Source organism: Prinia subflava, chromosome Z, assembly GCF_021018805.1.
Source record: "Prinia subflava isolate CZ2003 ecotype Zambia chromosome Z, Cam_Psub_1.2, whole genome shotgun sequence".
NCBI classification, from domain to species: domain Eukaryota; kingdom Metazoa; phylum Chordata; class Aves; order Passeriformes; family Cisticolidae; genus Prinia; species Prinia subflava.
In genome coordinates this window covers 6,790,437-6,806,962 of record NC_086283.1, presented here as the reverse complement: position 1 = coordinate 6,806,962, position 16,526 = coordinate 6,790,437, and the positions used below count along the sequence as shown (strand labels likewise).

The 16,526-nt window shown below is 40.7% G+C and overlaps 1 protein-coding gene across 1 annotated transcript in view; it reads left to right on the top strand.

The window, feature by feature from the left end:
* Window positions 1–16,526, top strand: part of MCUB (mitochondrial calcium uniporter dominant negative subunit beta) — a 46,528-nt gene that overhangs the window by 27,656 nt on the left and 2,346 nt on the right. Inside the window, exons 2-6 of the mRNA XM_063423735.1 lie at window positions 10,908–10,983; window positions 11,245–11,415; window positions 14,814–14,918; window positions 15,128–15,288; window positions 15,978–16,181. Of these exons, the coding sequence (XP_063279805.1) occupies window positions 10,908–10,983; window positions 11,245–11,415; window positions 14,814–14,918; window positions 15,128–15,288; window positions 15,978–16,181 (717 nt within the window). The remainder of the gene's footprint in view (window positions 1–10,907; window positions 10,984–11,244; window positions 11,416–14,813; window positions 14,919–15,127; window positions 15,289–15,977; window positions 16,182–16,526) is intronic.

Genomic DNA, 16,526 nt, shown 5'->3' with positions numbered 1-16,526 from the left:
TTGAAATTGTACTTTGCCTTGAGTTCCTATGTGAATTTGGGTACATTTTGGGAGTGAGGTGAAGATAAATAGAGTGACCACAGACCGTTCATTTTCTAGGATAGTGTTGTGGCTGGTTCTGGAGTACAGGCTATAAACATTTCAACCTGATCTGGAGTATTTTGTGGGATTTATTATCTTATATTAGAGTTTTCCTCTAGTAGTACTTTCCGTGAATAAGATGCTTCCACTTAATTAGGGGCAAGTCTAGGGGCAAAACTGGGCTTTAACTTTATTTACTAACAACCTGAGAGGATTTATTGGAGGTAGCTTGGAGAAAACTTACCACCATGACTTCTATCAGTGCTACAGGCTCCAGATTCTTCTCTCTGCAGGAGTCTGATTCATAGTTGGCACCTGCATTTAAATGTATCACAAAGATGGAGCTGGGTAGGAGGTTCTGCCTTACAATCACTGTTACAGGAATCTGCTTGTGTTGGAAGGCAAGATGACTACATCCAATATTGGTGTTAGTATAGGCCTGAGGAGAAAAAGAACAACAGCTTTGGGCTACTGCCCGTTTGCTCTGCGTGGCATTGAATTCTTGTTTGCTGTGGCAATAAAATCCTAAAAACACATGGTAAACCTTGCATTCAGAAGATCCAAATTCTTGCCCTGTCTTTTGCATCAGTCTTTCAGATACATGTCCTGAATGAATTAATAGAGGAAGAGGAAATAGAACATCTCTTAATTGGCTGGAGTTCAAAGGCTCTGGGGTGAAAAGTGAGCAGCTGGCATCCAGTTTTGCTCACCTCCCCCCTGGTAGGCACAGCGGGCACATCGGAACACAGGTTCTCGTCCATCCGGGGCACACAGAGCCCTTCATCTCCTTGTACTGGTTGTGATTGTTTTTCTTGTGATAATAAGCTTCTGAAAAAAACACTAGAAACCTCTACAGGAAAGCTTCATTTATTTTTTTGCTTTGCCTGCTCTGTAGAAAAGGATAAATGTGCAAGCATGTTGTACGGAGTAAAACTCAAAATCAGAACAATAATTCAGTGTATCACAACCAGTATTGGTTGTTGATTCCAAAATTTCATTGCTGTCTGTATGCTGTGTGCTTTTACTCCTGCAGGAAGAAGGTAAAAATCTGTCTGTGATGGATTTGGTGTTGCAAATGAGTTTACTCTGTGGCTGGTTCAGCTAAATTATGTTTTTAAAGCATTGATGCCAAACCGAAACACGGAAGTGGATAGTATCACCAAAACCACAGCCATTTGACGGTTTTAGATTAAAATAGCTTCTTGAATAGCAGTGGCAGAACATAGATTTCCAAAAGAAAATAAAAAAGCAAAAATATTTCCATTTTGATATCTGACAACATTTTGGTGTGTCTTTGGGAATGGCAGTGTTGAGACCTCTGTCCACAAGTATTTGGGAGTGATGGGTACTTAGACACAAGTCACAAAGTGCCAGGAACATACATGCTCATTGGGACCTTCGCTGAACTGTTGGGCTAGTGAGGCCTCTGCACTCTTGGCAGCACATTTGTGTCTCATGCCAGAGTGGCTGGATTTTCTAGCTATCTCTGCTGCGGCTACTTTTCTGTCAGAAATCTCTTGAAGCTATTTCTGCCATCAGAGCTGTCTTTCAAAAAAACAAATAGGTGGCTTTAAGCTTGCCTGCTAGATGAGTTTTGTGGTTTTAAAACTAATAATGTAGATCTCTGATAAGGACTTTGAATGAAGTTTTCTTCTGTGGAGTATTGATCTTGCTAAACCCAGTTCGTTGTAGCTGCTCTGAAAAGTGTGCATGAAGGCTGGAAGCTCTTGAAACTGGTGCTTTTGTAGTTGCCCCTTTGATCTTTTCCTTAGAAATATTTACTTCCTTTGGTTTTGTCTGATTTTTTAATTTGTTATGTTGCTGCTGTCAGGCTCTATTAAATGGCATCTCTGAGGTTTCTGACGCCACCTGTTGAACTTTCTATGAAGTTGTGATTTTAAATTTGCAGTTGGTTGTTCACTGTGGATATTCTCATGCTGTCTGCCCCAGACATTTTTAAAAAAACATCATTCATTAGAAACTATCAAAAGGGAAAGTATTAGGATTCTCTGTTTATTTCAGTTCTTGCACCTTTGTTTTCTTGGTTACTTTCTAACAAGGGTAAAAAGTGTTCTGTACTCCCTGCGAGTAATTTGAGCATCCACAGGAGTGTAGCAGCATATAAAAGTGGAATATAAACTAAGTTCCAGTTTGGAATTTCTTTATAACTATCTGTTATAAAGGATACACATCATTATATCTACCTCCTAATGCCAACTGCTAATAGAGAAAGTCATTTGATTAGATCTAGTCTGTCAGTTGTTTTGTTCTGCTCCTACTTATTTTTTCTTTTTTTCTTTTTTTCTTTTTTTCAGGTAAACAATCAAAAGAAATATGTGTTTTCCCTTTGGAAAGGTACCTGTTTACAGCTGCCTGCAAAAAACATGGGTTCTTAAGTGTTTGAGCTAGGCTAATTGCGGACTTTTAAAGAAACACAAAAAAAGGAAATATGATGGTGTTTCTAAAACCATCAATATATGATGTGCTATTTTAGAACAGTGATATAGATAACACATTTCTGGAATTGTTGTGGTAGGAGAAAAAGGAGAAACCTCTCCAGTAGTGCAAAAACAGATTGTCCCAGCATAATTTAGATCAAATCTAGGTGTGACTGAGCCAGACATGGATTGTTACTGTCCTCTGTTGTCTTAGACTCGATCCCTAACATTTTTCTGCCTGTCCAAATAATTAACAGTCTGCATTGCCAAGAAAAGTTCTGCCTTTGGGGTGATGGTGTTTGGGTGGGAGAAATTGCTAACTGTGGGAATTGCTCTTCATGAGAGCAAAGTTTCTCTGCTATTTCTTATAATAGTGCAGTTAAGTTTTCAGGGAGTGGAAGAAAAGAAGTGATACAATTGAACAGGGGAGGTGCTCTGATTTTTCAGAGTACTGTGGTTTCTCATGACTTGTGGTTGGACCCTGGGGGAGGCCTTGAGGGTGGGGACTAGATGGGAACCGTCCCCAGCAGGAGAGAGATAGAAACCCTTTACTGGAGAGCTGGCGGGGTGAGAAATGGAGGGGATGCAGTGAAGAGCCAGTGTTCCTTACCCTGGGGCATTTCAGCAGCTGCTCTGGTTCCCTTTCCAAGATCTGTTTGATGGAGGGTTTCTAAAGTGTGTTACCTGCTAAAAAGCTTGCTGAAAAGCTGGGTGAGAGCTGTCACTGGGAATGCCTCCACTGCTGGTAATTCTGATTGACTTTTTCACACACATCTATCAGATACTAATTCTAAGCCTTGAGTCAGTCAAATTTTCCAAGCTGTCCCTTCTTTATTAGCCAAGCTGTAAATGCCTTAAGGATTTTGAAATCTGCAGGTGAGTAAGGAAAAGCCTGGGGAAAGAATGCCCCTAAAAAAGAAGTACATCCTTGTAGGTATATGAAAACTTAAATCTGTTGAGTTGTGGGGAGGAGGGACAGGGTTATTTATATTGTAAATGGAAAAGTCCATTAGAAATGAAAATGTTGACAAGCAGTTCAGTTTTCTGAGTTATGTAATTTCTTTTCCTGTGTGCTACAACCTGCTCAATGCTTTCAATCTGGAAAGTTCTGTGGGAGAAAAGGAAGACTTGGCTGTAACTTTGATAAATATGTAAGTGTATTCATCTGACTTTGCATCCTTGTGTCTCTTGTTATCTCATTTAAGCTGAAATTTAAACAAGCCTTTTCTTGTCTGACAATTTGAACAAATAATGTTATTCCTGGAGAAGAGTCTGAGCATTTTTTTTTTCTTTTTAAGAAATATAAAAGTTGTGTACATTAAGAGACAGTCTTTCTAAGACCTTATTAGAAAAATGTGCAGCAAGCCCATTTGCTTATCTAATAAAATATATGTATATTTTTGAAAAGAAAGTCACTCTTGTTACTCTTCAAGTTTTGCAACATTTTCCAGATCAGCATGCCTTCCCAAAAGGCACAGCACAAGAGCAAAGATCTGTTCTGTGGGACAAATTAAAAATTCTATCTGTGCCGACAGATTAGTCTTTTGACCTAGACTATGTTGGGGAACAGATGGTACAGCTCTTGGATGTAGGCTTGCTTTTGATAAAGCACAAATGCATTTTCATGCTATAATACCTCCCTCTTGAATTCTTATTCCTGTCTGATTTGAAAACTACCTTTTAGGTATTGCATCCTATCTTTACCTCTGAAAATTAAGTAGATTGGGAAGAACAGCAGCTTTCAGACAAGCAGACTTTGTTGAAACTGGATGAAGATTTGATATTTCCAATAATGTAAAACTTTAGACTCAGAAGAGATTTAAGATCTGCTTTTCTGTGTAGGAATAGAAGAAAATGTTTGATAAAATAACAAGACACAATGGTGTTGCTCCTAAAAATGCACTTGGTCTACACATGATGTCTTGGTTTTAGGCCTGTTTTTACATTGGTTTGGAGATCATCTTGTTTTGAAAAGGGGGAATATCTGTACCTTCAGAGTAGTCCCCAGAAGACACTGCAGGCAGGTGCTGTAGCTGATGTTCATCCTTCTCATCTCCTCAGCACCTCTGGTGTTGCTTTTTTGCAGTGAGGACTCACTGCAGTGAGGAGTTACTGAAATCAAACTTTTGGTTAGAGGAGGGCGAGGCTTAATTTCATCCTGCATTGAATGTCAGTGTTTTCAGCATCTGTTTTTATGGCTTGTAAGACTGATGGGGTTGGAAATCCTGGTGCTTCCCCTAGAGCTCTGCATCCTGGTGCCTGGTGTAGAGTCAGATGACCCCAGTGAGGTACACCTCTAGAAGAGGGACTTCTGCCCCTGTTGCACAGTGTGAACAACACTGTGTGAATGCACCCAATGGAGTGGGGTGTGCATGTGGGCAGGGAGAGGCTGGGCAGCGAGTGGGTTAGAGCACAAAGGGGTAGTGAGGGAGCAGAATGCAGCACACCTGCCCAGCAGGAGATGAGGTGGAAGGTCTCGCTGGCAAAACCCCTCTGCAGCGGTGGGTTTCACCTGCAGGACCTTCATAAAAGTGTTTTTTTTAAAAGAGTTGACTCGATGTACTTATCATAGCTGTCATTTTGGTTATTGGTAATGTTTGGCTGATTAAATCTGGTGGCAGCTGTTCTTGGAATCTGAGCAGAGGCAGGAAATGAAAGATCAACAGGGATGATAAAGGCACAAAAAGTAACAGGCACATAAAACCAAAATTTTGACTGCTTGGGCTCTTTTATGGGGTTTTAACAGTGCTGCAAGGCAAGCGAGTTTTTTGGAAAAGCCTTATGAATCCTGTGTTGCTCTTGCTTCCTCAAGATCACTGGAATATATGTATTCGTGTTGAAACTACTGCTTTGATGGAAGAGACCTGCTGGTTACTTCTTTTAAAGTTGATTTGTACTGAGGAAGGGGTTACAAATATTGCAAATTTTGAATTAGCTGCACTGAAAGGATTGAAATATAAATGGATTGAAATATAAATATTGCAGTGTAGTTCCTACAGTGCCTTGTGGGATAGCTGGGAGAAGGTATTCACTGCATGGCCCATTTGAGACAGCAAAGCTGTCTCTCAGCAAACTAAAAAAAAAACCAAAAAAACCTGTCCTCTTCTTGTTTTTTGTCCTAGGAAAGAGAAAAATATCTTGAATACTCCCAGGTGTCAGAAGTAGCTTCCCTGGCTGAAACTAGTGTATTGGTATAGGGGTGTTATGACAGAATGAGTGATGTGTCTGTTACGGGGATTTTGTTTGTTTAATTTAAGTTGGGCTTCCAGAAATCTGAGCGATGGCTAAACCTGAGTGATGTGCTCTGAAGCTGCTGTTTGCATTGAGGCTGTTGTTGCATGATTATCTAAATCAGTTCTGGGACTGGTGAAGAAACAATGACAATCCTTTAAGTGTAAGAAAAGACAAATGAAAAGTTAATGAGAGAGAAATCATCTGTATCTCAAATAGGCACTTGAAAGATTGTAGGCGGTTGTTAGGACTCCATATGTCTTATTTTCCTGATCATGTAGGATTGCTTACAAAATCAGCACAGCAATTTAACAGCAGATATCTCCAAAATGGCCTCAGTGACTCATTTTTAAAAGGGAAATACCTTTTGTGTACTCCTTGTAAACCTGATTGGAGCAATGATTCGTTTTTGGTTAGCTTGGTTGTGCATGATCTGCAAACTTAGTAGACTGTAGCAGCACTTGCTTTTTTTCCTCCTGTCCCTTGGTTTTAAACCATTCTGAAATGTCTGTAGATCACTCTGAAACTGCAGATTATTAGTCCGTAGTTAATTAACCTCAGTTGGTTTCCCTGGGAGAATCAGACAGGAGCCGACATCATTCATCTGCAGAGAACTTCTAAGTGTGTTTGTCAGAAAAACAGGTAAGTCAATATGGAAAGTATATATAGCTGTTTATAGCACCTGCCCTGACTGAACAGTGGCTAACACCTACCTGCCCTCATTTTTCTCCTGCCCTTTCAAGCAGGCATCATCCAGGGAGGTGACTTGTCCTGCACTCTGCTTCTCAAACTGGGTGATCAGGATGTGAGGAGAACAATGGATAGGGGGCATGTTGGCCTGTCTGGTGATACCTGGAAAAAAAAAGGCCTCAAAATTCATTCTTAGGCATTGCAACTACTAGTTTCCCCCATGAATTTTCTCCTCCTGCTCCTTTCCTGCAGACCTCTGGAGTAGCTGTGTGGAGAGAGCTGTACCAGGTGTTGGACAAGGGCTCCAGGAGATGACTGAGCTCTCCTCTTCTGCCTGTAACACTACATTACTATGGAAAAGCACACTGCAAGATATGTTCTAATTAGAATGTGTTTTGCTGCAGTGTAATTAAGAATAAAATGCGTGTGCTTTGTGGAGTAGGGTATTTTATTATTGTGTTTTTCCACATCAGATTCTTATCATTGTGTCAGAGAGAAGGAAATGAGAAAGGAGGAGACCATTTATATAACAGTCTGCATTATTTTTTGTGAAGACTGCTCGTGAGTTTGACTTGGGGCAGTCTCTAAAGGATCTCACACTGAAGATATATAGTATTTCACTTTGTAGTATTGCACGTCCATTCCGGAAGAGGCAGACAGAGTTGAGCTGACTCTGGTTTTGATTTCTTTCTCTAAAAAAAGCCAAATTATTGGGAATTAGAATGTTGAAGAAGCGTTGCAGTCTTTTTGCTGTTGAAATAATAAAAAAAACCTGTTATATCTTCCAAGATGCATATAAGCAAAGACAAAAATTTCAAAAATATGATTACTGGCTAGCTGCATTTTGATTCAGATTTGTTACAATATTTTGGTGTGGTAAGTCAAAATTAAATAAACAACCATTCATAGTGTTCTCTGAACGTGTCCTAATAACATCTTTTTGTAGAATTCTGTTTTCAAGGTAACGTTTTTGTGTGAAAACTGTTTTTATTTCTATGCTGTCTCCCCACCCACATTACAATTTTCTAGAGAAGTTACAGTTCCTGATGAGGTTGCTATTTGCATATGTAGTGCTGAGGAATCAGAGGAGGATCAGAGGCTTTCATATCACCTCATGTCCTGGTAATGATACCAACTTCTTAGACATAACTGGTCACAGGTGAATTTGAGCTTAAGTTTGTGGGAAGGGTCCCTCAGCATCATGAGAGGTAGATTATTTGGAACAGCTAGCTCCAGAAACTGCAGTCAGAGACTGCAGTGCAGGTGGGTTCAGTCATTTGCCACTCTCAGAAGTGAAAAATACAGTATTTCTATTCCAGTCTCTCCCACTCATCCTGTCTGCCTGCCTGGTTTTCCAGCTCAGTTATGCTGCTGCATTAGTCCATAAAACTTTGCTGTGAACCACCAGATTGCTGAAATTTCTACTCTTGACTTTAACCAGAGGGAGTACTTCTTCAAGCTGTGTAAATATTTCCTGTTTTATAACAACTGGTATTTTTAACAGAATATGTTGGATTATTTTTGTCACAATTTAAACTCTGTGCCTTGAACTCGTATGAGAATTCACTCCCAGCAGAGTCCATGCCTTGAACTGAGTCAAGAGATGTGGCCAACTGCTGCCCCTAGGTATTTTGCATTAGGAAGCAGGTACACCTGAGGGAGGAGTTCCACAGCTAAATGCTGTTCATGAGCCTTTGACTCCTGAACATAATTGTGGTTGTATTAGAGGTGTTTTAGCCAGATGTCCTGCCACACATGTGTTCAAATTGGAGAAAGATGTAGAATAGCTTGCTTAGCCTTTGTGTGATTAGAGGAATTAGCCAAGAGGTTCACGCACTGGCATATAAAAGAGTTGTTGGTAGTATGCTGTGCTCCTTACAGTATCTCAAATGTTGTAAAGCAGTTAATTCAGGGTATCCATTCCTGTTTCAGCTCTCACTGATGTTGTTGTGAGGGCAGTCTCTTTGTTTTGGTCCCGTAGTTCAAGTCTTCCTTGTAGCTGCAATGCTTGCTGCTTAAAATTTCTTTTCCAAGGGTAGGATAGGGGTCATTCCAAGCATCTCAAAAGGAGAACAATGATTTGACTGTAGGGCCCTCTGAAAACAGAGGGAGAAAGTAACCCAGCCCTTCATGCTTCCCAATTCATCAACCTAGAGCCAATATGGAAAGTTAATTATTTGGATATTAATTCAACTCCATGGCTCTGTGGCTTTTGCTTTTCTATTCTTTGCAGGTGATTTTAATGTCGTCTGTATTTAGAGACCATCTGAAAAAAAAAAGCTCCAGTATATAGACATTCAAAATCAAAATGAAATCTAAAGAATAATAGAATGAACTACTGTAAAGATAAATGTGTTTTATTTTAATTTCTATTGATTGTTGCATGCATTGCTTCTTCTATGAGTAAAGTAGATAGCTCATTTCTTTTGTTGGGAATTTGGGTAGCCTTCAAATACAGGCAGGGTGCAGTTCATTGCCTGAGGTGTGTTGGATGATCACTATATAGATACTGATTGCAAAGTTACACCTTAAGTGTCTGTAATAAAATTATTTCCTTATCATCTTTTGTATATCCCCCTGAAGAAACAAGAGCTGTTGTTGTGCTCAAAGCTATTGAGTTTTCCTGCACACTGTTCCAAGGCAGATCCTGTGCTGAAGGCTGTCTCCCTGCTCCAGGCTTTGTGTTCCTAAATGTTTCGTGGGTGCAGGTGCCCCCTGTAAATGGAGTGAGAACTGAGGAGCTGGGCTGTGCCCTGCCCTGCTCCAGGGAAAATCTCTTGCTCTGCTCAAGAAACAGACAATTACTGAGTGCATCCTAGCTCTGGGTGGCTGTCAGCATTCCTGAGCTCCTACTGTCTACCCTTTTTTGAGCAATACTTTTGTGTTTAAGATATTCTGCTATTTAGTCTGGGTTTCTGACTGTCTTTGATACCTGAAAATTACAACACACAAATTTCTCAATGTTGGAAACTCTCAGAATTACTTTCTTTAAATCCTGAAAAGTGCTTGTTCCAGGTAAAAAGTTAGGGCAGAATCAGCATCTTTGAAACACGGATTCATTTGTAGATTATCTTTTTATTTAACCTAAGAGAATATTCCCATCCAGACAGCCAAGGCTGTATTTCTTGAAAAACAAATAAATCATGTGAATGTGGTGAGCAGTGTTTGGCATATTGAATGGCCAGGGCCTTGTGCACTTACAGTTTTGTTTTCCTGCCTTGTCAAAAATATTATCTTGCAGACTCTGAAATGTTTTGGCCTTCAGAAAGATGAGCTATAAAGCTCGCAGGGGAGAAATCGATCCTTATCATCTCTCTCCACATTGTTTCCCACCTTCCCTAGCTATCATATTTCAAATCCCAGGCCTTGGTCCAGCCCATGCACAAGTTTGTTTGTTTTTTTTTTAACTGGCTTGTTCAGGGATGTGATTTTCCTCCTTTTACCTGTTACACTTAGTTTATAGCAATAATGTCTACTGTGGAAGACATTGACAGTAGACATTACTGTGTGGAATCTCTGCAATAAAGTTGTTCCTCTCCTTGTGCAGGGGGATTAGCTGTGGAAGCAAAGGACATTGCACCTTCCACCACCTGGGTGGAGAGCTTTAAGTAAAGGGTCTAATCAGAGCAGTTTGACTTTTGTGTTTTGATATGACCGTGTTGAAGTGTAGTGATTCTCTGGAAGGGGCTGGCTTTGGCCTGCAACCCTGCAGGTTCAAAAACCCGCTGTCATCACTGTCCCAGGGCAGAGAGGATGCTCACTGCATCTGCTGGGCCTCCTTCAGTCTGGCACCAGAGCACAGTGGTGCTGGTAATTGCAGCAGCATCTCTCAGCACGCAGTTGAAACAGACATTCATATTTAAAACACGAAAGATCTTCAAGCTGTGTTGTTGTTATTGTCCTTCAGCAGCACAAATCTCAACAGCCAGCCTTTGGTGTACAGTACATAATTGTGAGGCAACTGAGGTAGTGACCTCAGTCCCTTATTATTTTGTTTGGGATTGTTGTTCACGATTCAGCAATGTCTTCACTGAAGCCACGCCCTCTGTTGGAAGTTACACGGTGGAATTCTGAATCCTGCCTTTAGGCACTATGAGGTAGAGGTTTTTAAAGCAGCTGTTTTGTGGGGAGAGGAAAGATTTTATTGCAAGAGTTGCACGAAGCACTTCAGAAACACTGCAATTTTTTTCCTTTCTTTCCTTCCCCTTCCCTTTTTTCTTTGAGTTAATTAAACCACAAAAGACAAAAGTTGCCAAATTTCTATGGGCAATACTGTAATACCTTTAGCAAAAATCGTGCTTTCTGTAAGGGTGGTTTCACCTTTTACATAGAATTGCCAAGGCAGACACCTCTGATGTCAGATCACACGGAAGCAGATCACCGTGACAGGCTGGATGCTGCCTTTAACCGGGTACATCTTGCATCGTGGCTATTCTAAGGTCAAGTTTCCTTGTGTCCATGCTGCAGGTGGGACTCTGGAGGCACACCGGAGCTTGGAGGGTCCGGGAAGGAGCACCTTACAGCACGCTGGTGCCATCTGATGGTAAGCTTTCACGGCAACTTTTCCCCCTTCCCATCAGCGACAACAAGCTTTTTATTTATTTTACGAGAGTCTGTGAGATAACATTAGTTGCATGGTTTTATATATATCGTTCAGATATTGAAGTACTGTATTAATTTCTAAAAATCTAGAAATGTTTTGTGGGATTTTCCTTATTTATCTTGTGTTTTAAAAACAGCTTTACATTAAACTACAACCTACAGTGCAACTTTTTCACTTAGTTTTCTTTTTTTTACCCTCCAGAAGTAACTATTAGTTACAGGCATGGTCTTCCTGTGATAACTCTTATGCTGCCCACGAGAGGTGAAAGCTGTCAGTTCACTGTCAAGCCAGTAGTGACCACTGTAGGAGCATTCCTGCAGGATGTGCAAAGAGAAGATAAAGGAATTGAGAGAGCTGAAGTCTTTGCAACAGGTATCCTGTTTTTCTGTTATTCCCTGAAATAAATGCATTGCTTTTCAAATGGACTGTACTTCTCTTCTGGAGCAGAAGTTCAGTCCTCTGTCAGGTTTAGCACTGCTGCTGTTGGAGTAGGTCTTGAATTCTTCCAGGGTTTATTGTTGTTTCAGAGTTAATAACTGAGTCCTCTCGAAATGGCTGATTAAAAATGCAGAATTGGGTCTATTACTGTAACCCTCCTTTTATCCTTTTATCTCTGTTATCTTTTTCAATTAGCTTCTCTTTGCAACGCTGTCCTTAAATAAGTATCTCCTGGTTCCTTGACGCCTCTTTCTTTCCTTGTCCTCCATGATCATTCTTCAAAGACAACCTGTCGGGCTATTGAGTGTGATGCCTGCCAGTTGTTCAGTGTTATCAAGAGCTAAAAGAATCCATTTGCCTTACTGCAAACTTGTGTATCAAAACCTCAAGAGTAAGCAACCAAATAATGTGTGCAATGGTAATGGAGGGTGTTTTAAGACACTTAGGAGATTTCATTTATCAGCTGGAGTACAATATTTCAAGGCCCTTGGGTTGAAAGGAAACTGATTTCTAGGGTCAAAGGGTTACTGGTGTGTTAGCACTGGTGTGAACTTTCCTCCCTGTGATATCCTGTTTATCCAAGTGTACCAACTATTTAGATAATTTTCTCAAGCTCTGCTCAGAGTTCTATTTTGTCTCTTTGGTTTGCCTGTTGATAAAAAATAACATTGAATTAACCTTATTCTCCATTTTATTTCCAAGAAAACTTGGTCTGTATTTTGGTAGTGCTCTTGCAACCACTGCCCCGGTACTAGAGAAGGATTCAATCTTAAAACTAGAATTGGGATGTGGGTTTTTTATCTGAATCTGGTAGAACAGGTACTTGAATTTGGCTAATTAAAAGCATCTATTTCCCCCCTTTCCCATTCACACTCCTACAAAGAAAGAATAATAAGGATACCTATGTATCTATGGAAAGATCTGTTTAACAACAGGTAAACATAAACAGAAGAAAGGATGGTGTCATTGAAAGCTGTTCTGGTTTCATAGTTGAGTGGATACATAACATTCTTTTCCTTTTGGTTGATACTACAGAGGGCTGCAGGGGCTTTTAAAGAAACTGAAAATAGATTGATGTTCCCAGAAGTTCAGAAAGCCACAGTCCTAAGAGAAGATGCTTTACTTTCCTTTGTGGGCACATTTAGTAAAACAGGAAAATACTCCACAGAGCAATTTATTGATATCCTCTGGAGCAATAGAGGTGTGATCTGTGTGGATCCCAGTGTGTACATGAGCTTCAGGAGCTTCATGTACACAGGAGCTTTGGTGTTGGGTGGGTTTTTTGGGGTTTTTTTGGGTTTTTTTTTTGTTGTTGTTTGTTTGGGTTTTTTTGGGGGGTTTTTTTGGGGTTTTTTTTGGGTTTTTTTTGTTTTTTTTTTTTTTTGTTTTTTTGTTTTTTTAATCTTGTTTTGCTTTGTTTTGTCAGTGTCTGTTAGAGAGCAAAAGTAGGAAATTCTCTTGAAGATAATTTCCTAAAAGACTCTTCATCTTCAGAAGCCACAGTAAGAAATGGTCATTGTGAGCAGCTGGCTCACAGAGGTTTTTCCCTACAAAGAATTTCTTAGTGGGGTGAGGCAGAACTGGTGCTGTCAGCAGTTAACCCTTGGGTACTGCTCCTGTGCAGACATCCATGACAGGAGGGGTTGGGATTCACTGCCAGGTCACTTTCCTCTCTTCTGTGCCAGCAAAAGCTATCTATTCCTGCATCTGTGCAAGCATGGGTCACTTGTGAAGCATGAGGTAATTCCTGTAAGAAATCTACAAGTCTGGCATTTTTGACATGGACAGGCAGCAGATTCCAAAGTGAAGGTGAATTTGAGTTGTTTTCACCTCGTCTGATCTGTTTAAACAAGCACCCATCCCCTCTGATTTGGGAATACTTAGATTAAAACAGTGACTCAAAATAGTTGTCTGCCCTGTATTTTACCAAGTGTCAGGCAATTGTAGTATTATAGAACAGCTGGGATGTTTAATTTATTAGGAAAATGATACTGTAAAGAGAAACTATTGGTCAAGTACTGAGAATTGAACTTAAACATTAATAATTAAAGAAAAAGCTATGAAGACTTGATTTAGTGTAGGCACACCTCTGTGTCATTTAACCATTAAATGAAACCTAATCTTAACTGAAGTCATCAGTGCTGTGTATGATGGCTCGTTTTCACTATCTGTGGGTCTGATTTTCATCCTGCAAGCCTTTTCTGGACAAAAAATGACCCTTTGCCCACATTGGAACACTTGAGTTTAAATACAGGATTGAAAGTAGCCTTTGCTTAAAGCCTGAGGTGAATTTTCTAAAACAAAATACCTCCCTTACCTCAAAACTTTTCTTTTTTTCAGTTAATAAAAGGTTGCACAGGTTAATAAATCAATGGTGTATTCAGAACATTTAGAAAAAAAAACCCTGTCTGGCACTTCTTTTGAAAAGTATTTTTCCCTTAAATGTTATAGAAGAAGTTATAAATGTCACCTTAGTAATGTACATGCATGTAAAATTAGCCTTGATGTTTTATTATGCTGGAAAAGAAGAAAAAAAATGAGTGGATGGGCGCATTAAAATTTTGGATTGAAAGTGATTGGCTTCTGGGTTTGCTTTGCTACCCACACAGAGCCAGCGAGCCAGCTGGGGCGTTTGCACGCAGAGTTCAGTAGTCTGAGCCTCATCAGGTGGGGCCTGAGGACAGGGTTCTGGTAAGCAAACAGCTGCAGGTGTGGGGTTGTCTGTGGAGCCTTTCTGTAGTGGATGTGTGAAGACAGGTGGGGAATTTGGTTATTTATCTTCGGAGTAAATGTGCCTAGCCCTTGGCAAGGGCAAGGCAAGGTGCCCTTTTTGTGTGTAGAAAATGAGAATCTCAAACAGCTACTGTGGGGCAGCTGCTCCATGGCTTTTCAAACCCTCATGCCACAGTGATGTGTCCAGCAGCAGTGGTGTGTGGCTCTGGGGGCTCTTGGGCCATCTGACCCCAGTGTGCCCCCAGCAGCCACTGGTACATGTTCCTGCTAATGAATACAGAGCTCCTTCTTGGCAGGAGCTATAAAATTGTGTGTAAAATTTGTGGGGTACAATTTATGTAATTTTCTGCATTTACAAAAAAGATGTAGAAAAGGGTTCTCTACAGCATCAAAGTTCAACTCCATTCCCTGCACAGGACAGCCCCAAGAACCACCCCATGTGTTCCTCCTGACTGTTTAGTATTAGCTACTAGTTAAAAAAGTAGAGTTGTTTCCAAACATTACTAGTGAAGAACCCCAGCACTTTTCTACAGGATTATCTGCTCATGTTTAAAACTCCTCATCATAAGTGATCTAGAACTGAAATCTTTCTTCTGCAGATGGTACCAAGGTCTCTCATGCAACTTTGATGGAGATCTTATTAATGAATGACTTCAAGCTTGTAATCAACAACACAGCATACAGTGTGTCACCTCCTGTAAAAGGTAAGATCAATCCTTAATAACTGATCATCTCACCTCATTTAGGGAAAGGCATGAGAAGTCCCAGAAAACTGGGACCTGCAAGAAAGGTGTTTCTCTTTGGCTTTGTCTTTTTACCATTGGATGGTCCTGCTTTCGGAGTTGGAAGTGGGGAGAGAATGAGGAAGGGAGAGCTCTTGAAATGGTTTATATGACAAACGTTTTCTTTTCAGATAAGCTGAGTAGTGAGCACGCTACTGAAATGGAAGATATCAAATCTTTGGTTCACAGACTGTTTGTGGCTCTACATTTAGAAGATCACCAGATCAGGAAAGAGAGAGAGTTGCTACAGAAACTGGACCATCTGAAAGGAGAGCTGCTGCCCCTTGAACAGGTTGGAAAGTGGGGGTACTTTTTTATTTTAACTCAAAAGCATTTCCTTTCATCAGAAGTAAGTCCTGTGACAGACGAAAATCAGTATGAATGGCTAGGGTGTGTCTGTTCATTATGTAAATGAGGTCAACTCAAATAGAATGCAAATTATTTTCGATTCAGTCCTTTTTCTTCCTTTTATGGACATTAATGGGCTAGAAACCACAACACCTGGAGGAAGCTGTCACCAACATGGCTAGTATTGAGACTGAAAGGTCATTTGTTGAAATGTCATTGAAAGCCACCTGTTGCTTTATGAGCTCTGAATACCCACGACAGCAAAATCCCACAGAAGTGGGGTTGACATCCATGGCTTAGGATAGTGGTCAACAGGACTCCTGGTTTATGAGGGCCAGCCTCTGCGTTACCTAGAACTGCCTTGAATGGTAAATGGAAATCCAACAGACATAGATCCCTAGTAGTGTGAAGAGGAGATTAAAAGCAGGAATTCTTGGTGCACAATAGCAAGAGGATCTGGTTGCCCTTGGACTTCAGTACTTCTATTTTCTCAGCAGGATAACTCAGTAAGAGGTGTTGGTAAGGGATCCTGAGAAGGCATCTAGCCCGGGGGGAGAAAACATCGTTGAGGAGCTGTTCATCAGAGGAGCATTCATGTTTAGTTGAACAGGTTTCTGCATTTCTTTTCTTTAGATGAAAGCCAGAATCGTGGACAGTGCAGATGCGAAAACCTCCAGGCTCTTATGGGTTGGCCTAGCTCTGATGTCAACTCAGGGGGGAGCCCTGGCGTGGCTGACGTGGTGGGTCTACTCGTGGGACATCATGGAGCCTGTCACCTACTTCATCACCTACGGCAGTGCCATGGCTTTCTATGCCTACTTCGTTCTCACCAAGCAGGTGAGTCCTTGTCCTCCAAATGTCTAGGATATTCAAAAGGAGGAAAACTGAGTCTGTGAGTCACAATGTTTGAGCTCTGATGGAAACAGGATTCAGTGAGTGGCCTTGCCATCAAACAGGGACTTGTTTGATCCCTAATGTGGCTGGATACAAACATTACATTATGCAGAATGAAGCAAATACTGCTGCACATGAACCAGCTACTGAGCATGGCTACTGTCAGCAAGGTTTCATAACCTAGGGACTGAAAAGTGAAGAAAGAAGTCTCTCCTTTAAAATGTTTGTAGATCACTTTGCATAATAAATGGCACCTTGCTCTCTGCAGTAATGGGAGAGCAACTGGTA